At 33.2% G+C, this 23,327-nt stretch overlaps 2 protein-coding genes across 9 annotated transcripts; one reads left to right on the top strand and one right to left on the bottom strand.

The window, feature by feature from the left end:
- Window positions 1-2,292: 2,292 nt before the first annotated feature.
- LOC8263586 lies at window positions 2,293-5,968 on the top strand. Of its 2 annotated transcripts, none has more exons than XM_015728217.3 (7): window positions 2,293-3,210; window positions 3,725-3,857; window positions 4,006-4,059; window positions 4,252-4,343; window positions 4,863-5,098; window positions 5,297-5,370; window positions 5,464-5,968. In XM_015728217.3, the coding sequence occupies exons 1-7, from the start codon at window positions 2,519-2,521 to the stop codon at window positions 5,533-5,535; spliced, it is 1,353 nt and encodes a 450-aa protein (XP_015583703.1). In that variant the 5' UTR covers window positions 2,293-2,518; the 3' UTR covers window positions 5,536-5,968. The 2 variants fall into 2 exon arrangements, with proteins under 2 accessions (XP_015583703.1, XP_002533933.1); XM_002533887.4 differs by having other exon boundaries at window positions 2,295-3,210; window positions 5,200-5,370.
- Window positions 5,969-6,095: 127 nt separating this feature from the next.
- Window positions 6,096-22,123, bottom strand: LOC8263587 (phosphatidylinositol-3-phosphatase myotubularin-1). 7 transcript variants are annotated; one of them, XM_015728220.3, is made up of 20 exons: window positions 21,881-22,123; window positions 21,718-21,798; window positions 20,767-20,841; window positions 18,652-18,723; window positions 17,042-17,113; window positions 16,542-16,608; window positions 15,592-15,641; window positions 14,448-14,737; window positions 14,221-14,294; window positions 14,079-14,142; window positions 13,808-13,870; window positions 13,188-13,287; window positions 12,971-13,084; window positions 12,100-12,269; window positions 10,743-10,827; window positions 10,335-10,556; window positions 9,252-9,311; window positions 9,083-9,147; window positions 7,480-7,759; window positions 6,096-7,117 (listed from the first exon to the last, which is right to left on the bottom strand). In XM_015728220.3, the coding sequence occupies exons 1-20, from the start codon at window positions 21,992-21,994 to the stop codon at window positions 6,599-6,601; spliced, it is 2,637 nt and encodes an 878-aa protein (XP_015583706.1). In that variant the 5' UTR covers window positions 21,995-22,123; the 3' UTR covers window positions 6,096-6,598. The 7 variants fall into 7 exon arrangements, with proteins under 7 accessions (XP_015583706.1, XP_048232170.1, XP_048232172.1 ...); XM_048376213.1 differs by having other exon boundaries at window positions 21,718-21,792; XM_048376215.1 differs by lacking the exon at window positions 21,718-21,798.
- Window positions 22,124-23,327: the final 1,204 nt, after the last annotated feature.

Below are 23,327 nucleotides of genomic sequence, written 5' to 3'. Positions count from 1 at the left end.
ATAAAAAAATATCTTTTAAAATGTTCTCTTTTTATATAAACAGACTATTAATTTGAATTTAACTAACCTACCATAGAAAAAGTAAAAAAAAAATAAAGATAAATTTATCTGTTCATAGAAAAAAGATTCATGACAAACATAAGAATAATAAAGAAATTAAGTTAAAGAAGATGGCGGTAGCAAATAATTAGTGTAATATTAAATAATGCTAATATTGAATATGATATTTTTTATTTAATTAAATATCAGATTATTATATTCTTAAGATAATTATAATAAGTATAATTCTTAAAATAGTTAAGGTACTCCATATTAATAATAAATTTTATTATTTTTCTAATAAAATATGTGTTTTATATTCATATGTATTAATATATATATATATATATATATATATATATATATAGAATAGAAATTTACATTTGGATCATAAAAAAATTACACGAAACTTGTGACATATTGAAGAATTTATTAGTCCAATATAATAAATAAAAAATTTAATATATATATATATATATATATATATATATCTGTGTGTGTGTGTGATATCAAAAAATTATAAAAAAATAAATAGTAAAAGTTCTAATGATCTTATTTATTAAAGAAAAGGATTATATAAATATACTAGAACTTGTTAGTGTGTTAAAATTGATAAGTAATACATTGCTCATGTTTATTTATTTTAGCATATAAAAATAGAAAAATCTCATAAGAATGAATTATGATTTTTTATGAAATAATATATATATATATATATATATATATATATATATATATATATATATATATAAGTATTATAAAATAAAATGAAAATTTATTTAGGTGAAATAAAGTCAAGACAAAAAAAAAAGGAAATTTAGGAAAAAAAATAATTTATAAAAATAATTCATGTAAATTAAGAGAAATGCTTTAAAAAATGGAGAAAAGACCATGTGGAAAATAGAAAGTATGTTCAAGACCTTATTCATATATAGATGTGTCAAAAGAAAAAGATAAATTGCTCATTGCATCCAAGTTTAGGGGCCAAATTAACCATTTATCTTAGAAAGAAGGGTATAGAAAATTAGTTATAGTTAAACTAAATTCTAACAAGATAATTCAAATTTCTAAATGAATTTTACATTAATTTGCTAATACAATCTATAATGCCAAAATATCTCTTTTAATTTTATTTTTTTTATTTCATTTTTTCTCTTATGTCTTTCTTTTAAATGAAATGAATTCTTTTATTGATTTCAACCAAATACAATATTATATTTAAAATTAATTTGAGCATTTATGTTAATAATAGAATGGACTATATAATTTTTAAAAGATTTAATTACAAATAAAATCTTAAATTTTATACTTTTTTATAATTTTATCTAATTAATTTAAAATTTTAAAATAAATACTTATTTTTTTGATTTATTTTCAAAAATATTTTTCAATGATAATTTTTGAAGTTGATTGTGCTTATAAAAAAATAATAAGTCATACTAGTAAAAATTATTTATCATAAACTTGATAATATGACTATTAAAAATTTCATGCATGTGCATTTAAATGCAATAAATCTTTTATTAACTCACTAATTTTTATGTTAATAAGCAAAATTGACTTGTCACGTCATTTGTCTCGTTGTAATATTTTAGAAATTATTATCGAAATCTAAAAATAAATTAAAAGCATAAATATTTATTTTAAAATTTTATTAATAATTAAACTTTTAAAAAATATTATAATTTTGCACAAAAAGTTAAAGATTAAAGGTTAAAAAATGCAAACAAGAATGATTAAAGAGAGTAAAAGGGTGCTTGAAAGAGTGATAATTAAATATATTTAGTGTAAAATTAATTGTGTTTGTGAGTCGGTCCTTTCTTAGATTTCAAATATAAAAAGATAATAAATCTAACAAAAGAGGGTCAACATTTATAAAGCTTCTTTTTTAAAAAAAAGATGAAATTCAATCTTTTTTTTTTCTTTTTACCTTTTTCTTTCTTTCTGTTAATTTCTAAATAATAAAATAATACCTACGATATAAAGATCTAAATAATAAAATGATACCTACGATATAAAGGAGCCAAGCTAATTTGATATATTATTATATAATTTTATCTCAATAAAAATATATCAGTATTTAAAATGATGTAAGTTTGATATATTTTTTTTAATGAATTTGAATAAATTAAAACGTGAGATGAATTTTCAAATGGTTTGAAATTAATATTTTATTTGTTTTTGTTACAAAAATAAAAAAAAAGAAGTTGGAGTAATGAGTATGATAGGCCCAGCTGAGGGTGTCAGTTGTAAATAAACCCCGACCTTTTCCATAAGTGGTTTTGTTCTTTAGTTCTTAACGATCTGTAGCAGAAAACTGTAACCAGTGACGCCTCTGTTTAAACGGATCCGTTATGGTCATTCCCTTTACTCACTCCGTCACCGGTTCCCCTCATTTCCGTCTCTCTTCACTCCGTCAACCCTAACGCCGTGTCTCTTTCTCTCTCTTATCCTAATTCCCCCCCTTTTCTCCTCTCTCATGGCCACCGATTTCCCTCTACTCACCGATCCCCACGCGCCTCCCACTCACGCGCCTACGCGCCTCCGTGACTGCGAGTCTATCAGCGGGGGAGACTATTATGCTCCCTACGAAGATTCCGAAAAATCCGGATCTGGCGTCAAAACGACATCGTCCTCGAAACGACACCGCAGCAACCACCACCACTACAACAACAGCAACATCAAGAAGCAAAAACCTAACGGAGGAACTGGAGAATCAGAACCAAACATCAATAATAAAGCAACCGTCTCCGGTGCCGTGGAGTACCGCGCCGATTACCGGAAGGACCGCGAGGAATGGAGCGACACGGCTATATCGTGTCTGTTAGAGGCATATAAGGAGAAGTATAAAGAGCTAAATAGAGGGAATTTAAGAGGGAGAGATTGGGAGGAGGTGGCTGAGGCGGTGAGCGAGAGAGGAGGAGGGTATAACGGCAATTGTAATAAGAAAAGTGTGGAGCAGTGTAAGAATAAAATTGATAATTTAAAGAAAAGATATAAAGTGGAGTTGCAAAGGATTAATACTAGTGGCAGCAGTAGTTGGCATTGGTTGAAGCAGATTGAAGTAATCATGGGGAATTCTTGTAATTCTAAGATTGGTAGTGGTGGTGGAGAAAGCAGTGAATGTGGCAGTGGTGCGAATGTTAATTTGGTTGCTAGACCACTTCGGAGGTAAATGCAGCTTCTTCAAGTTTAATTTGGTGTCATATGAAATGAGTAATTTGTATGTGTGTGCTTGTGGTTGTTAGTGTATTGATTTTTGTTTTTGCTTCTAATTAGTTGTTTGTTCCATCTTAATACTAATTTCTAATGAACCACTGTAGGAACCGTTAAATGATCATTCTTGCTGTTTTCTTTTGATGATGGTTTCATGGGTAGGCTAAATTCGCAGTTGGCTTTCTTTTGCAATTTGTGCATGCACAAGTGTTCTGCTGCTAATACCATTCTGCTTGTAAGGCTGGTTTTAGCAATGGCAACCGGAGTGATTGTATTGTATGACATGATGACCTGAAGAATTTGAAAAGAAATGGATCATCAAGTGTTTCATTTTAATTACACTGAATTGTTTTTGTTTTGTAAATAGAGGATTATTTTATCTGCAAATTGTTGTTATGGATAAATGATAAGTGGTGTAAAAGGACCTCTGAATGGTTTTCAAATTACAAGTCTTAAATCCTCTATGCAGATATTCACCAGGCAATGTTGTCTTTGCAAGCAACCTGAAAGCTAAATCAGTTCCTAATTTAAAATGGCGGAGAGTAGTATTTAAAATAAGTGGTGCTGCATTGGCCGCTAATTGTCAGAATATTGATCCTAAGGTGCAAGTTCCATCTCTTATGTAATACTAATTGGTGTGTGGTTGGCTTTGTTATGATTAAGGGCTCGTTCGAGTGTACATGCTATATGGTCTATTTGTGTATTACATTCTGGAACTGCAATCTGAAGACTACTTTTCCCCCTTATCAGGTGGCAATGCAGATTGCCAGGGAAGTAGCAACGGCTTGCCATCTTGGGCTAGAGGTATTGCCTAAAGTCTCCCTTATTGTTTCCTTTTTCTTCTTTTTCGCTTTCAGATTGAAGTTACAAGATGCATGATGCTATTTTCGTTTTCTATAGTCGGTTTTCTTCACTTCGAGATTGAAAGTAGAAGATTTGTACTATATTTTTGTCCTTTGATATGAAATATGTACATTTTTTCATGTGCTTCTACAGATAGCAATTGTTGTTGGGGGTGGTAACTTCTTTTGTGGAGACTCATGGATATCTGCTACTGGCTTAGACAGGCCTATGGCATACCAGATCGGGTAATTCTTATCATTAAAACTTGCAATGCATTATCTAATTAATCTTTCCTAAAGCATTTAAATGCTGACCTGTTTGCTATGTTCAATTTCACTTTTTTTTTTTGTGCATGTCAGTATCCATGCATCTTACTTTATGATTTTATACAGGGGTTCTTTAGTTTTTTCTCTTTTGTGTTGCCCGAAAATAAGAAATTACAGATAACTTCAATAGAAGCCTTTTCTTTTGTTATTAGTTCTCGAGCCAGGGCTAAGTACTGAACCCATGACCCCACTTGGAATTACTTTTACGTTACTGACTTGGCCAAGTTCAGTTGGTTGCAGGAGCAACTTGTAAAGCCTGTTTTCACACTAAAGTTGCAGACGTTTTTGTTGTTTGTCTATTAATAACCCTAGAGTTCTATAGCTGTAGCTCCTTCTTTCCCCGTTGGCCTATTTGTTAGTCTTGAATTTTCTTGGCTATACTTGTGTAATTCTTGATCACTTGCTAGTTTTTTGACTGTGGTGACTTATGTAATGTAGTATGATGGCAACAGTGATGAACTCCATATTGCTTCAGTCAGCTTTAGAGAAGTTGGGTGTTCAGACCCGTGTGCAAAGTGCTATTGCAATGCCGGATTTAGTTGAACCTTATAGCAGGCAACGAGCCATTCGACATCTTGAGAAAGGAAGAGTTGTCATATTTGGTGGTGTCGGTGCTGGTTCTGGAAATCCACTATTTACTACTGATACAGCTGCAGCTCTGAGGGCTTCTGAGAGTATTTCCCTCTTCTGCCTTCCCTTCTAATAATATATTTTGAGCTGTTTGGGCTGGGCACTGTTGTGGAATGAAATTCTGATATCTATAAATCTATTTTAGTTAATGCAGAAGCACTCCTTAAAGGTACAAATGTTGATGGCATCTATGATTGTCATTCTGGTAATACCAATGTAATACTGGATCACATACCTTTCAGGGAAGTGGTTTCCAGGGGGGTTACCTTCATGGACACGATGGCAATCACATACTGTGAAGAGAATGGAATTCCTGGTTTGTCATAGCTGAACTTTTCAATTGATTTCCAATCCTCTCACCCTCTTTCCTCGTTATACTGTATTGAAGAAATGCATTCTATCCTTGCAGTTGCAGTCTTCAATTTGCTTAAGCCTGGGAATATTTCTAGGGCATTATGTGGAGATCAAGTTGGCACCTTGATTGATCAAGCAGGAGGGATTGATTAGCTAATATGCACATGAAACCTTTTCTGTACCAATGCTTTAAAGGCCAGTGGTAAATGCTCATGTATTTTTGCAAAATGCTTTAACTATTATGCGACTAAGGTGCCAGCTCATGTCTATAGAAGATTTCCATCAAAGTGCCAGCTCATGTGTATAGAAGATTTCCATTAACTGGATATCAGCTGGTAAATGAGGTGGGAAGAGGATGTCTGTACACAGCCTGCACCCAACCGATGGGCTTTAAATCCTCAGAAATTGCCAGATTCTTCCCCATGGTTACAGGGTAAAATGTTTTCAGGCTCGATATCACTTCACTGTTTGTAGCTTGTACACATTATAATTTGTTCTGTATTTGAAATGTTAGCAGTAGATAGAAAGAAAGCAAGAAAATGTGACTCATTTTTCAGTAACTATGAAGGGAAGACAAGTTCTAAACAAAACTGCATAGCTATTTACACTAGAATAAGTTTGATCTCTTTTTACTTTTACTCCTTAAGCAAAGCCATAACAGGAAAGGACTCGGATCAATGGCGCAAGTTGAACATGAAAAGGGAATTTCTTATAAAAGTGACATTGTACATTTATTTGATTCTGGGTATACATGAAGAATGTAAACTACCCAAAGAATTTGGCACCTGTACAAGATCTAGCCTTAATAGACAAAAATATGAATGGCAGTAATCTTATCCTCATCCAACAGGATGAAAAACCTGACCGCCAGAATGCAGAATCAGGCCTTCTATTATATCACTCCGGGGTTCTCTCCCAGCTACCAGGAATGAATAAATCTAATATGCTTTACAGCTAACTCTATAGTCCCTACATGGAGAGTTCTGCGGCCGTATAAAATATTAGGGTCAGATCTTAATGTGCTGTTCCTATCCCTGACCTCCCCTCCGACCTGAAAGAAGTTTTTAACTTCTTCCAAAAAAGCAATATAATCTAAATATTTACCTCTTCAAGGTGATCCTCAGCCGATTAATGACAAAAATCGATGCCTCGTCCAAACTAGAAAGAGGCAAGCAAGTCCAAAGGAATCTTCATTCTGTCTCAAAATAACTATCATATATTGAAAGCCGATCAAAAGCATCGTAGTTTGCTTTTAGCCCAACAAACTGACTACTCAGTTGAGCACAACCTGCTTCAGGCCATCGGCAGCCTCCATCTCTTGTGCGTAGTGGACATAAAGTTTCACATACTCGACCAATGGGGTTGTTGGAAACAGCATCATCTGCCACTACTGTAACTGAAACAGAGAGATCTTTCTCATCCTGCTGCAGAGTACCATCAAATTCTCTTTTTGAAGAAGAATGCAGAAGGTTTTGTGGAGTGCCTATCGAGCTGGTTTCAACATCTACAGTAGTATCACCACTGCTTGCAAAGTGAACCTTGCATCCCAATGACTGGATGGCTCTCCTTATGGCTGCAGTTTCCTTGCTGGCCCTCTTGGCCAAGGCCCTTGCAGAGCCACTGAGTTGCTTCTCATTCCGTAATTCTGCAGATAATGATTCCATGGCAATAGTGGCTTCTCTAGCCTTCTTTTCAGCCACTTCTTTAGCCTGTTTGCAGTTTGCAAACCCAATGACTAAATAAGTGAATAACTAAAAAAGCATGTCATAACGAGGAAAAAGCAAAAAAATAAAAAGAAAAACCTGATACTGTAATTTGGTTGAAACAAGTTTTCAATGCTTAAAAAGAGGAGGCAAAAAATGAAAGAAGAAGCATGTCTGATCATATGTTTCAGCAAAAACTATGTCTCTGCAGCATTTATAATATTCATGGCTGCTAATTCAAAAGTCTCAAGAAGTATTCCCTAGCACAGTCCAGTATAATCAAATACTGCAAAATCCCAATTCATTCATAGTTCAATAGATAAATGCAGGATAGGCTTGTAGCTAGAAAGCATATGAAGATTTATTACCTTCTGTAATTCAAAAAACTTCGTAGACATGTTCCTAAATTGAGCTTCAACCTCTCCAGATTGGGCTTCTGAGGGACAAGCCCATCGGAGATGGAATTGTGGCCATAGAGTTGGGGCTAAAGCTGCAGCTGGAGGCAACAATGGACCATCATGTTTTTGTGCATCATAGAAAAGGTTATAGTGTGCATGAGACCTTTCCCCTGAAGAACGCAAATCAACTAAATAAGCCCACAAGCATCCACAATCTTCAGAAACACCAACTTGCTGTCTCTCCTTTTCACTGAAAGAGATCAAAAGCTCAGAAAAAAAGTATTTATTAATGCTTTCGCCAAAGTTGGAGTTAACACAGTTGACACAAGTACTAGATGCTCCCTTACTGCCTAATGAAATGGGCCATTATACAAATGAATATCTCTTCGCTTACATATAAATATGTGAAAAATTACAAATTCTGAATCTTAACTTTTTAGTTTCACTATTTCAATGGCTAAAATATTTTTTTGTTCAATTAACTGTTTGAGCCGGCTAAAAATGTTCAATATGGTATATCTAACCAGTTTTATAGGTTACAGTGCTTATGTGGATTATTTTGAACAGTAAATTGCCTTAAACAGCCTAATAAATAATTCCACATTCTCTTTATTTTTTCTTTTGCTATTCATTTTTCAGCATTATTTTTTAAGAAATTTCTGTTTGTTTCTCAAGAAATTAGAAAAAGAAAATAATTTAATTTTCTCATTCATCCAAAAAAAGAAACTGAAAAAATCAAACACTTTTTTCATTCCTTTTATTTTCTTGTATTCACCTCAAGAAAAAAATGAAAATGAAACATATTCATTCATCTTAAAACAATATGCGAGAAGAGAGAGATAGAGAGAGAGAGGGATTAAGGTTTTTTCTAAAGATAATAAGTTTTAGGAATAAAAAAATAAAATTTTTTTATATAAGAATATGAATAGAAAAATAACAAAATAGAAAACGAAAGTCTTTTAGTGCTTAAAAAAGAACATTTAATAAAAGATAGAAAGAAGATAAAAAAATATAGAAAAAAGGAGAGAAGAGGAAAAAAGATGTAATAATGAGCAGTAAGTATAATTAAGTCATTTCATGTACAATGAGTTAAATTTTCACTTTAACCTGTTAAATCTGCAAGACTTCATATTATACACAAGTTAGCCGGTTCAGACACTTGATTGAACGAAAAATAGTTTAGATACTAAAATACAAAGTCAAAAAGTTAAAATACTAAATTTGTAATTTTTCCTATATATAAATATATAGAAAAAGATATAAATTATGTTCCAGTTATACAAGCACAATTATGATGAGACCCAAGGTTAAGAACTTAATTTCAATTGCAGAAAGAAGGCTCCCTTGATATCAATTGTTAAGCATCCAATCTAGTCTTGATGATTCTAAATTTTAGCAGCCTAACATGAACGGAGTAGAAAGATCAAACAAATGCATTCCAGAAAGCACAGACTCTCAAGGCAATGCCATATAAACAAGATCGAATGTGAAATGAGAGATTTAAGAAGAGGAGAAGGGAGAGAGGATGGGAAGTAGGTGTTGGTGAGAGGGAGAACAGAATGGTGGAAATCACCTGTTGCAGAAGAAGTTTCCAAAACGACATGAAAGTACACAGTCCAACAAATCCACCAGAAAAGCCTAAATCACCATATAATACACAAGTCAGGTGACAAATCCAAGACAGGAAAGAAGAACACATTCAAAAACATTTAAAAAAATATTTATAAGAGAAAAATACATACCGAGGAGAACTCAAAAGCAAAAGGATACATTCGCATTAACTGTGAGACACAATCAACCCACTGTAGAATGCATTCAAATGATGAAATAGTTGGTTAAATCATAGAAACTTGCAAAACACCATCAAGGATAACAGATCCTCAAATTTACTTATTATGAAATCTAGCGGTCCACAATAATATGAGAATTGCAAAGTAGCTTGTAATAAAAAATAGATGACTATGAAGCTCTTAAGCATCCACTTTTTAGGAAAATTAACATTTATAAAAACAAAAATAACAAATAATAAACTTTGTTTTTAAGGTACATCTCTCTTTATGAAAATTTAAAATAGGCATATATATTACTATGAATTTACAAATCAAATTATGTCCCTAAAGGTAACTTATTATATTAAATATGGTATACAAACAAACACCCAAAATCATTCAGCACTAGCTATAGACAACAACTATCGACGATCAGCCATAACTTACCAAACAGAACCTTAATAATTATCTAACTCCTCAAAAGATATATATTATATTATTTATTAAAATATTTAGACCATCCAAATCTAATGAATCAGAAACATTGTGTCTGGTTATGAATGTAATGAATCTACTCTTTTGCACCAAAGAATGTGCACACATGATTGGACAGAGGCATAGTTCCAGTGAGCAACCTATCATTTTGAAAGAGAATCTGCAAGCATTAGCTAATCTTCATAGGCCCCAAGAGAAAGTCCCATCCTATCGTTTTATGTTAACATGTGAACATGTCTATGAACCTGCGGTTCTCTCTCCCTATTTCAAGAAAAATGAATATCTTCACTTCAGTTTCTCTAGAAAGGAAGAGAATGCAAAATTGCATGGTGCCCAAAGCTATGAAAATTGAAATTTCCTTTCTATGATTTGCGCTGTTTGGTGAATAAAAGTTTCTAAACCTATGCAACACTAGTGCAGAAACATGATGAGACCTTCTTAGGCCCAGGTGCTGTTGGATCTGAAGCTGCTTTTGCAGCTTACTAGCAACAATAACTCATGACAGCCAGTGGGAAGACAAACATTGAACATGCACCATGTGGAAGGACACAATGAATACACCTGCAAAAATATGGGGGAATAGTTGTTCTGCGCATGAGAAGAACTAGGAGTTTGAGATGTGAATGCTCCTGATGATTGCCGCACAGGTGATGATGAAAAACTCCCAACAGAAGACTGCCGAGATAATTCAGAAGGCATGCTGCCACTTCCGGATACAGTTGGAATTCCCAATCGATCTGCAAATGGATGTCCAAATGCTAGCCAATCCTTTTCAATAAGTGCCTGCACCGACACAAAATCCCTAATGTAAAATTTACATACAGACAAGTATGACCAGCCACTGAAGTGACGAGGGCAATCAATGCCAGTAACATTAGAAATCTTCTGTTCCTAAGAGCTGCAATATAAGGATATGTATGCAAGGACATGGTATCTACTTATGAAGTCCCATGAAGTGAGGCAAAGTACCTGAAACCCAGCAAATGTTCGATAGTATGGGTCAAGCAACAAATTAGCGAGTGAAACCAGTTGAGTAGTTCTATCCCACCCATCACTACATAATAGAATGATAGATGAATGAATCAGCTCCTAGATAACATTCAAAGATACAAAATAGAAGCACGAGAAAAAGAACACCTTCATGCCTAACTATACATTTTATCAACAGAACAATATATATGTAGGTAAAAGAGGTCGGGCAAATGACCTTTTCAACCTCACATATCCCATAAGAACCTAGCACAAAGGCATTGTGACCGAGATTTTTCTTGTAATCTGTATTGCACCACTTGATCATATAAAAATTTTTGAAACAAGACCCAATATAGATTTGTAACGTGAAATAACAAAAAAGAAGTGTTTTATTTTCAGAAATTCTTGGAACAGAGGAAGCCAGAAAAACAAAACCCCCATGCTCCATTCTCTTCAACAAGTAGCAAAATACAATTTCAATTTTTCGAAGTTAACAAAGGAAACTGAGCAAAGGGAAAGAATGAGGTGGTTGGAAAATATCTTCCTGGCAGAAATTGATAAAACAACTTATTTTATAAACAAGAAACTATATTTTTAGTATGAAGATGGCTATGAAAATATTTGACCACTTAGGATTATGCTATAATAGCCAATAACAGATAGCTTTTGTGATAGCCAACAACAGCTACGATGTATACATCCAAAGAGTTTATCATTTTGAGGGCTTAAAGGTAATGAGAAGGCTAAAACCATTAACTAATATGGTTGCTAAGCATATTACAGGCATTACATGATTCCATGAGAGGGATCCAGCGGGATCTACAACATCAACAAAAGCATCAATAAGAATTTTGTGAAGTGAACCTTGCGAAAAAAGAAAGCAACATTTCTTTACATTTAACAAGACAACCATGAAGGTAACTATGCTCATTGGTGAAGGTACACTGCACTGCAAAAGCAGCTCAAAGTATCCCCGGTAAACAACATTCTCAAAGAAAAAGAAAAAAGAATACTTTCAGGATAAACAAACTTCAGCAATTATTTTAGATTTACTACTGCATTCATTTGTAGAGCTTATACCAGAGAAGAATTGTGAAACTACGCATGAGGGAAATGATTGAGTAGCTAACCAAGAATCTAGACTAGATTATTGGCAAAATGACATAGAACTGGAATTAATACAAAATAGGTCAAATATCCAAAATAACCACTATCTACTCTGTGCGAAAAATGATAGAGCGTGCATTTTTTGGATTTTATATTCTTTTGGTCTTCTAGCCTCAAAAAGAAAAGCAAAGCATGCAGCATTAGCACATTCCACACTTCTACATTAATTGCTGTGGCATATTCAAACCTGCAATGTACAAGCACCGATGCTGATTCCAAAGCAACACGTGCAGCAATCCAAGCTGAACCAGCCAAGACACTTTGAACATGTATCAACCAACCAGTGTCACCAAGGGTTGATACAGAAGCAGACATACTGCTGAGGTTGCCCCCTCCCCAGGTCCAATTACCATGTCTCTGTCATCCAAAATGGCACCCATAGCTATCAGCATCCATTATAAATTTACAAATAAAGCATTACTACTGAAGTTCAGTGTGATGCCTGTGAAACCTTATTGATCCTAAGATTTCTAAACCTGTATATATTGCAATTATACATGGGCCTTGAGATTACAGCCATCAGTCAACTAGTCCAAAAATAAACATTGTGAAGTAATGCATTAGCATGAAGAGTCCCGACTAAAGCACTTCTGAGCATAGTAACCAGTGACTGAATGCAAGCTAAGGCACAAGATACAGACATGCCCCAGTGTGCCTTAGAGAGGCAAGCACAAAAAAAGAAATTGCTAGAAAATTCAAAATCAATATTAGGCACGAGTTATATTATGACAACAACTGAAATCTACAATCCAAATACACAACATAAAAGCCCAATTTGTTTATAGCCATGGAAGCGAACCCCAGACCTCCTGCTTTTACCCAAATCCTTAATTGACAGCCCTCTTTGGTAGGGGTTACTCTATTTTAAAAAGAGGAAAATAGCTATATTCCAATCCAAAGACAATGCACATATATTTACAAGATTTAAGGACCATTATAAAACTGCTCCGAAATAAAACCACAGTAGGTTACATCTAAGCAATAATAAAATCCTAATGCAAAACAAATCAATTTAGAGGTTTACGATCAAGAGTCTTTAATGGAATACCAAGACTAACCAAGAATGATGACATTCCATCTGATGAAGTCGTGCCATGAGTATCTAAGTAGTCTCTAAGCCGAGAAAGACTCTCTCTCATTGCATGAATGTTGTCTATCCCAAAGAAAACTACCTGATGGCAGAAAATTAAGAAGCACATGACACTCGTGAACTACACAGCATCAAGGATCACAACCAAGAGATACATAGCTGCAAACCGCAAACCTTCTACATACCTCAGACTGGAAATAATTAGAAGATGACTCTGAGCCACCTCCAGTGGCTACATTTGCTAAAGCATTTTTTCTGGGTCTTGCATCTGCAATATATAACTTCCTGAAAAGAAAGTAAGGGAAGATAAATATATGGATGGATGGATGGATAAATGCATAGATAGATAGATAGAGAGAGAGATACTATCTTCTTGAAGTATGATTAATAAAAATCACAGCAATATATGTCATAAAAATTGTTAGTGCTTCTTATCAGAAAAGCAAATGGAAAATCTCAACCAAAAAATACAGGGTTACAATAATAAGCCATAAGGGGCATAATGAAGGAGGGTTATCAAAAGAGGGATTAGTAATTTCTTAGCTTGCTTTTAGAGAAAGAACAAAAACCAAAAATTTCATGTTTTAGGTTATATTTATGCATCGGAATTATATACATAATAAAGGCTGGAAAGATAGTGAAACATAGCAGAAAATTGAACGTATAATCATGCAAGAACTAATGCATCATGCACAAATATGATCCATAGAAGAAACAGAAATAAATGAAAGATACAAACTAAAAATATTAAATAAAATGACAGCTATTTAACAAAAGCCTTATGAAATAGGATGACAATCCCTACCTTCGCCCCCTTCCACCACCAGGTTGAGAGCAAAGTGCAGCAACAAGCTTCTCATCTGTGTTGCTGTAGACATACATATAATGTGAAACGGGTATTAGACCAACATATATTACAGAAAAGAAAAAGAAAAAAAAACATATAAAACAGGGAATAAACAATAAATAGCTATGCCAAACCATAGAATATCCCAAGATGCATTTGCATACTATAAATCATCTTAGATTGTGCATCTCATAATCCAGTGCCATGCTATATGTGCACCTCAACTTACCTCCTCATATTCATCATAAGACCCACTAAGGGTTGGGATGACCGTGCAAGGACTGCTCCAGTTCCTATAATACCACGTAAACCAAGAACTAAGTTTAGAAATAAGAAGGGGAAAAGTAACAAAGATTAAGAATACTTCATACCAGGATGACACCAAGTAACCACAGGTAACCGACACTTGGCACGGAAACTGGATGCCTGGAGCACTTCCTCATCACTGCCATTTATTTGACAAAATTATTAGTCATACAATTGAGGCTTGAAAATAGCCTAGGACTCAAAACTCTTAGGAAAAGATATAGTGTGTTCTCTTGTATCTTTTTTCCTTATTTCCCACTTCTTTCTGTGCAGTAAGGATTCAATGTCTTACCTAATGGATTTTGGAACAAGCAATGCAAATGGATAACTCTGACACATTGTATAGTTGCAATTTATAGTACTGATTCTCCACAACTCATTAGACAGTGTATAAGACCCATGTTCAATCAGATCCATTGATGCAGTAAGGGAGCCTTTTCCGAGAAGACGAAAATACTCATTGAGCAGTCGCACTTTTGGGTTAACGCTACTGAATTTTGAAGGTCCACAAGTAAAAGCATAGAGATCCCAGAGTCTTGACGGCTTCGTACACCTCAGCAATGCATCAAATATAACACGTCTCTGTACAGTTAAAAGTCAAAAAGAAACTGTTTATGGCAAAAGGGATGGCCCTAGCACTGATCTGAACAAATAGATATGCTGATTTGAAAATCTTGCATTCTACTCCATCTTTATGATACTATATTTATTATTCATAGGGAAAAAGAAAAAAGGATAAGGAGAAAAAGAAAGTTAAAAGAGAAAAGAATCAAATATAAGTCCAATGGCTCACAAATAAATAACATAGAATTAAATCAGTTGCTCAATTTTTTGAAGTGCAGGCCTTCTTCCTATGATAATTTGTCGAATTTCCATAAAAATTGACTTAGTTTTCCCTTTAACCAGTTTCCATTAAGTAATTTCTAGGGCAAACCGGAGACCAGAATTTGCAGAAAATGTTTTCCTATAAAATATTTCTTTTGTGAAACAACCCAGTTGATGCATGTAATTCTTGGAGTATCATAATAGATTATGAGAATAGTTTTTTCATTTAAAGAGATGCTGCCTAATAAAATCTCTCTCTCTCTCTCGAACTCAGTATAAAGTTTCAGCCACTACACAGCCTTGTCTTTTCCCTTAAAACTTGAATGTTGACTGTTCCAAACCCCTTTCCATATAACCCACATATTTTCTGCAATAACTTTAAAATCTTAACTTCAATGATTTTAACATGTTATGCCAATTCTATCCAACATAAGCCACACCCACACCAAGCCCATGCCAAAATCCTCAAGTGTGATTTTGTATTCCCGTGTACCAAACAGATATACTACTAGAACAACGAATTTTCTATAATAGCAACATAAACACTGGAAGCACCGATGTTGGAGAAGATAGAAGTGCCAAGATAGCAAGCCTTGAAAGTTAAAGCCCACCTGTCTTGTTTTTGGGCGGAAACCAAAGACAATAATTCTCATATCTTTGCCTGCAAAAATATGAAGCCATAAATTTTATTGGTATTGGAAAAGAGGACCTATGATATCATCAAAATAGCCAGCAATCAGCCAAACCAATTTACAAAAATCGAGTTCAAGTTTAAAATAACATATAGTGAATCTATAAATGTTAGTAAGCCAAGGCACCAAACCACGCCCTTCAAACTTCAAAGTAGTCCAGTCTATAAGTTTTGTAGTTTGTTTCTTTACAAAGTTATTATTATTTCTGATTTGATTTTGTATAGCAGTTGAATAAAAAATACTCTCTTTCAGAAAGAGCAATTAATCAGCAGCTTTTTCATATTTTGAGGACTGAATAAACTCACAACTCTACATTTCAGTATCAGTAAAATTTGGTCCGGCGTAAATTGCACCAATGGTCACTAAACTTGGCCCTAATATTAGTTAAGGTCACAAAACTTCAACTTATTCATAATTTATCAATAATCATTAATTTATTTCAATTTGGTTCAATTTGTCCAATTATGGTCAATTCATTAGCCTCGCCAGAATGTTGATGTGGCACTGCTTAAGATACCTTTTAATTTTTTTAAGAAAATAAGTAATCAGGCACTTTAACTACCCAACAAAACTCATGAGCTTGCCTACCTCCTAGAGAATTAGTGAATCATCATATGCTGAATCACCATTCACCAGGCAACCAACAGTACATGGACGCAATATGCAAGTCCAGATGCTGAATCACAAAAACTATAAAATAAAGAGAAATGGGATATTATTTGATACACTGAGGACCTCAAATTTTGATTTCAAACTCTAAATTCAAAACCAAAACTCCAAGTCCATTCCAAACTGTATACAAACAGCAAATTAACAACTAAATCAACAAAATATTCATCTTTTTGCCAATGAGACTGCTAAAATCATACCGATGACCTGGAGAAGTCGCTGCGGACTCTTATCAGATTGACGAGGAGCAGATTGATTCTTTACAACCTACACACATTCCTTAAGGCAATAAATATATGTGCAAGTGAAATATCCCACAGCGTAATTCATAGATGGGAAAAACCAGTCTTATAGTAGTTACTTTCAAATGTCAATCTAACATAACAAGTAAAAAGAGAGAATTAACTCAGCATTGAAAGTATAGTGTAATGTGATCATACAAATTCTTATGGACCTATGAATAAAACATAGCACTTCATTTTTTTTGCAGGCCACTATGAAAAGCACTATACATCAGAACTAAATTGGAAAACTCTGAGAAGAGTCATATTATGAATCAATCATAAGAAAGATTATAAGTCTAACTAAGAAAGGCCAGTAGGATATACTGTAACCTCTAACAGACAACAAGAAAGAGAGAAATAAAATTAAGAATCACAAAGAAGTTCACATTTTTTGGTTTCAAGCATAAAAGGCTCACCCGGTGTACAAAGTGCTCCTCAGCTATTGCAAAGGTTGGGGGAGGATGGGCGCAATAGTACACAGCCTTCCCCTTGCATTTTTGCAAAGAGGCTGTCATGATATGAAGCATGAACTAAGGAATTCTGTTCCATGATATTTCTTTTAAAACATGACTATCTTCTTTGTAAATGGCTAGATGATTTATGATTCATGCACAAAAGACACCAACATTAGCACTTAATCATCACGATATAATTCTTTTTTTTTTAGCATCGAGGACGTTCTTGCACACAATAGGTAAAGAATATCTTATAGTGTAAGTCTGTTTTTTTCAGTTCTGTAAAACAAGTAAAAACTACTTTCTAAAAGAAAAAAGAAAAGAGAACACTCTCGAGAAAATTCCTAATTCCCATTATAGAGCCTTCTATTCAAATACAAAGGTTATGACACCCAAGCCAACCTTCTCTTACCAGATAAATTCCTTGAAGCATCCTTATCTTTAGCCAACAAGGACATAAAGGAATACAAACTAATCCAAACCTTGCTTAGTTCATTTTGAAACACTTACTATAAAATCCCTAATATAAAGATCAAACCATTGTACCCACAGGTTTGACTTGATAGTAGGTGCATATCTCAACTTGAGCAAGGTCTCAAGTTTGAATTCTCCTCCCCTCATTTGTAACTCAAAAAAAAGAAGACCAAACCATCATACTCCATGCTTTATTTCGTGTTAATGACCATGTTCCATGGCATTTAAAATTATAAATCATCAAAAGACCATTTACAATATAATAATAATCCTGATCATAACAACAATAAAATAATAAAGAAAAGGACGTTACACTCAACTTAAGATATCAATAGACTGCTTGATTGACCCTAATTCACTAGAAGATACATATTTGGATTCCTCCTTAAAGTTCCTAAAGAAAATAATTTCCTCTTAACTGTTTGTAATGTGAAATAAGGAGAGGGTGCATTTTATATGTGAGCCAACCCTTAAAGGCAAGATAGCCTTTTTTTCAAGCTAACTTTCTCTTAAACTTGACAATAACGAGGATCCAAAGATTCTTCTCAGTAAACTGTCCCTAGAGGAAAACCCAAGAAAGTAAAAAATTAGATCCAACGGTGCACCCTAAGAACTCATCAAATTCCTTCCCCTTCAAAGAGATCATTTCATCACTCACCCAAGTTTACTTTAGAGCTGGAAACACTTCAAAGCAAAGCACAGCACATTCAAATATGAAGATTGGTTCAATGACTCTGTCATAAAGTAAGATTAAATTATTTTTTATGAGCAAAGTAAGTAACTTTTTATGGACCAACCAAAATAGACATAATGATTTTCCTAACAAGAGGCATCACAATCAAGTACATCGTATGGAGAAAAGAGTTCTTAGATTGAGAATGTCATCAGATACAAGGGTTTCTGTTTTTGTTTAGACTGAGATATATACAACTGAAAGGGAGAAGGTGTCAAAATGAGCGCACCCACTAATTCAGTTATTTATCTCTTGGTTATAGAGAGAGAAGAAAACAAGAACTTCAAATAGAAGTATAAAAATGCAAATCTACCAGCCAACCAGCAGCATATTAAAATAACAAAGTAAGAGAGAAAAAGAATACCATTTTGCTGAACTTCTCAATTGCTGCCAATGGGATTGTACCAAGAGCAATGACATTTTCAGTCCCCTCACTCTTAAAAAGAAAACAAAAGCATTAGTAATTATAATATCACAAACACACACATTTTGTGTCTTGTGCACATTGCATGTATGCAACATCATTTATAGTCCAATAACAACAAACTTTTTGGCTTCTATTGTTGAAAGAAATTATTTAATACTAGCAGCAGATATGGCGCCATCCATGGATAGAAACTATTCAATTTCAAAGCTACCACACAGTACAGTTGTTAAAGAGGCGCGCCTCAAGCTCAAGGCACACAAGGCTCAACCCTCTGCGCCTCGAAGCCTGTGAGGCGGGCTAGGCACACGCCATAGGAGTCAGTGAGGTGTAGTGCTAGACCCAAATTTTTGTTTGACTTCTGATTGAAAATTAGCCATTGATGATAATAAAAATAAGATGCATCATACCATAAGCTCATTCATACCTAACCACTTCAAGAAATGAAAAGAAAATGCAATCTACAAGTTCTTTTCCAAAAAAAATGTTCCTTTTAGTTTTAATTTGGATTCAGAAACATTTATATAAGTTAAGTTTATGTTTGTGCACGTATTTTATTTTAGATTAAAAAACATTTATGTCAAATTTATTATTTTATGCATGTGCTCTGTTAAGTGAGCATATTCATCCCTAGATCAACCATAACGTTTCACTCCATATTTAGATTAATTATAGCCCCCTCAAATATTCTCCTTTTCTAAAATATAAAAAACTCCATAGCCATTTCAGAAGAACAGCTTTTGCAAGATTTTTACTTCTAAACTTCTTCACATATAGGAGTAAATCATTTCACCAAAAATAATCAAGAAGCTCTGCCATATGCCCTCTAATTGAATGGAACAAATGAGATGCAAATAAAGAACAAAAAAAAACCAAGCAAGAGTCTCAAAGCATTTGAGAAAAGAGGAAAAGAATTTTAAAAATAGCTTATAAGGCACACCTCCCTAGCTACCAAAGTCACCCAAGCTTGAGCAACTCCCCAGCTGCAAAAGTTACCCAAGCCTGAACTATTTGATAGGAACTCCAAGTCTACACTAAAAATCTAAAATACTTCCACAAGTAAGCCTTAGCTGAAAGCTTTTAACAATAAGAGCTCAAAAGCCCCCATCTTTACATTTAACTCCCAATAAGAAGCCAAAACAGTTCGTTGAATTTTCTACAACACATAGAGCTGCAATTAGATTTGGATTTCACTGCCCTCACTCAAAAAATAAAAAAGGCTTTTCTCCATACTCATCTTGAAACCCGCATTGCTTCAGATTTAAAACATTTATGCTATGCGTTCAATATTTCTTATCATCATAAGATATCATAGAATTGTCACTACAAAAAAAGATATGAGATGCTACTTCACGAAGCATACTAGTAACCATTAATCCTTTCACCAGCTTGCTCAATGTGTCTCTAAGTCTTCCATAGTGAGGATAGACAAAAATAACCAAAAAAAAAAAAACTCACATCATATGCCTCCAATAATTAGAGAGAAACCAATAAGAAAACCATTCATGAGAATAGTCACATCTAAAAATACATCACCACAGCCATCTTCTCCAATCAAAATTCCTTGTACACTACATGGGCATATGCTGCCCTTTTCTCTTTTGGGACTCACAAATTAAGCAAGGCAACCTTTTCCTGAAACTTATTAATAATACAAAATACATCAGACTTGCCTCAACCAAAGCATGTCATCCATTCCCGTCCAATCCTCCTAATCACTTGTCCTCAAAGAACATTACCTTACAATTTATAAGTGCTTCCCAAAATATTGTTGGATGAGCTGTCTACAAAATTCTAGCCCCAACAATCTTAGGAAGAGTAATGAAAGTTATGTTTAACCAGAAAAAAGTAAATCAATTTAACTGTTTTAACATTAAAGTAGAATGCAGTAGAAATACAAAAATTCAACACAAAATGTGATGCAAACAAAGAGAATACCATTCACCACTGCCAACCCAAGCTTTTAATTAAAAGGAACACAAAGAACATTGTCAGGATTGATGTTAAGAACCAAGGAAAAATAAGGAGGGAAAATAAAAGAGGTAAAGCACTCACCATAAAAATAAGACGAAAATTAGTCACCAGCAAGGTACCTGCCTCATCAGTATTAATAAGAACAATACCGCGACCCTAAAAGAAAGTCCGGAAAAACTAAATTAAAAAAACAAGTTCTGAAAAATTACTTGCAAGAAAAAACAAAATAAGCTATCAGCAAAAAGCAGATAAGTGCACCTTAAAAATTTCTATGCCTTTAAACAGAAGCAAGAAAGACATCTACAATGCCCCTTGGTATCTTAACCGAAATTAGTAATATAATATCTAAGGAGTTCAATATAGAGGGGCTACCTAACCGACTTGCCTGATTACTGTCTGAAAAGAATAGGACTTGACTAGAAAGCACTGAGCCGCAGGGTCAGGTTAGACCAAAATGGTAGTTGCAGTGCAATAATAACGATAATAACTTAGCTCAAGCTTTGTGATTTTCAAGCCCCTGAGCTCAAGTTTCTAACCCTCTGTCTCTCTTTCTGAGTTTCTAAGTTTTTTACAGGTAGATAATGACAAATAAATATATAAACATACATACATAGCCACAACTTACAAAAATCAGTTTCACATGCATGATGTATGTTTATATTGCATTGTAAAAGCTTATAACAATACCAAAGACGTGCAGTTATAATTCAAGAATTATCAGCACTGCAGAATCAAAATAGTTCTTTTTCTTTAAAAAAAAAGAGTGCAGCTGTAATCAAACCAAATATCTGGCAATACGAATTATAAACTACATCTAATAGACATATCTTTTTAAGCCTAAAAATTCAGTTTGTTAAATGTAAATAATACCCTATAGAACCACAGTTTTACACAACTTGATAATTATCATCATTACAAATACAAAAATATAATGTATGGCATCCATAATACACAACCAACTCTTATTAGTACCAAACAGCAATCCCACAAACCAAATTTCGAGAGCAATAATAAGATAAACAAAAGCTATACCTCAACCATGACACGCTCAGACTCGAGCAAACACTTGTAATTTGCATGATGTGAAACTGACCTAGACACTGGATGCTGCTCCTATAATAATAAGTAAGGCAGAATTAAACTAATTACATATAAACGAAGAGAAATTAGAACAATTGGGGGGAAAAAAGGAAACCTCGAGCTTGAACCAATCGAGAGTGTCGTCCCAGCCACCACTGCCTTCCATCTTATAGGAGTCGGTGGAGTGGTCTCCTAGCGACGTCGTTCGTTGCGGCTTTGGCGCTGCCATGCGGTTAGCCGAAGATAAAAAAAGAGAATTTGTGCAAGGATTTTATGTATGTCCGATTGGAAACAGAGAGAGAGATGGTGAAAGAGACGTGTGGGTTTTGGTTTGGTTTGGTTTGGTTTGGTTTGGGCTCACTTACCGTTCAATAGAAGGGGAAAACTATTCATCCTTATTGGCTATTGCTTTGCTCCTCGATATGTGAATGTGTGATGTGTCAAATTGCTGAAGAAAATCGGTTTGGGTCATAATGGGATTAGACGACTGTTTGTTGGGTAATCAAGAACGAACCATACCAGAAAACCAAACCGAATCCAATAGTTCCTTTTGATTATTTTAAACGTCTCGGTTTGTTTTTGCTTAAGATTTGGAATAAGAAGATTTTAGTTAAACCGAAACTAATATATATATATATATATATATATATTAATCTAAATTTTTGACATATATATTTAATTTTGACATATAAAATTTTTATTTTAATATGTGTATTTATTTTTAACATACAGAATTTAAGTTTATATGTATTTTTATAATTTTTTCTATTAATTTACTGATTCATAAGATATATTTCTAAATTAAATACCGACTCTAATCATAAAAAATAAAATTAATTATATTTTAATAATAAATTAACTAATAAATAGTTTTCTTATCAGATAATAATTTTAATTCTATTCTAAGAAATAGCATAATAATTATAATTCTAGAAGATACATTTTAGATTATATTTTTAATATTATATTTTAAATTTTTTTGATATGTATGCTTAATTTTTTACACATAGAATTTTTTATTTTGACATGTGTACTTACTTTTAACACATAGAATTCGAATTTATTTATAAATTTATAATTTTTTTATTAAATTATTGATTTACAAGTTATATTCCTAATTAAACATTGAATCTAAAAAATAATATATTAATTATATTTTAATATTACATTAATTAATAAATATTATTTTAATCAGGATAACGATACTAATTCTATTCTAAAAAAATAGTATAATAACTGTAATTTTAGTAGATAACATTTTAGATTATATTTTTAATATTAAATTAAATAATAAATTAATTTTTTTATTATATAATAAAAGAATTAATCCTAAGATATAACAATATTACTTCTATTGATATATTAATTTATATAATATTAAAAATAATTAATAAATAATTCTAAAATAATTTTATATTATTGTACTAATAAAATTCATTAATAAAATTTAATTTTTTAAAAAATTAAAGATATTTAAAAATAGTTAGCTTGCTATTATTTTTAAAATTTTAATATTAAATATTAAAAATTTATTAAATTGTATCTATCAACTTAATTTTATA

The sequence above is a fragment of the Ricinus communis genome, chromosome 6, assembly GCF_019578655.1.
Source record: "Ricinus communis isolate WT05 ecotype wild-type chromosome 6, ASM1957865v1, whole genome shotgun sequence".
In the NCBI taxonomy this organism is placed as follows: Eukaryota; Viridiplantae; Streptophyta; class Magnoliopsida; order Malpighiales; family Euphorbiaceae; genus Ricinus; species Ricinus communis.
Note: the sequence above shows the minus strand (reverse complement) of the source record. Positions and strands in the feature narration are given on the sequence as shown.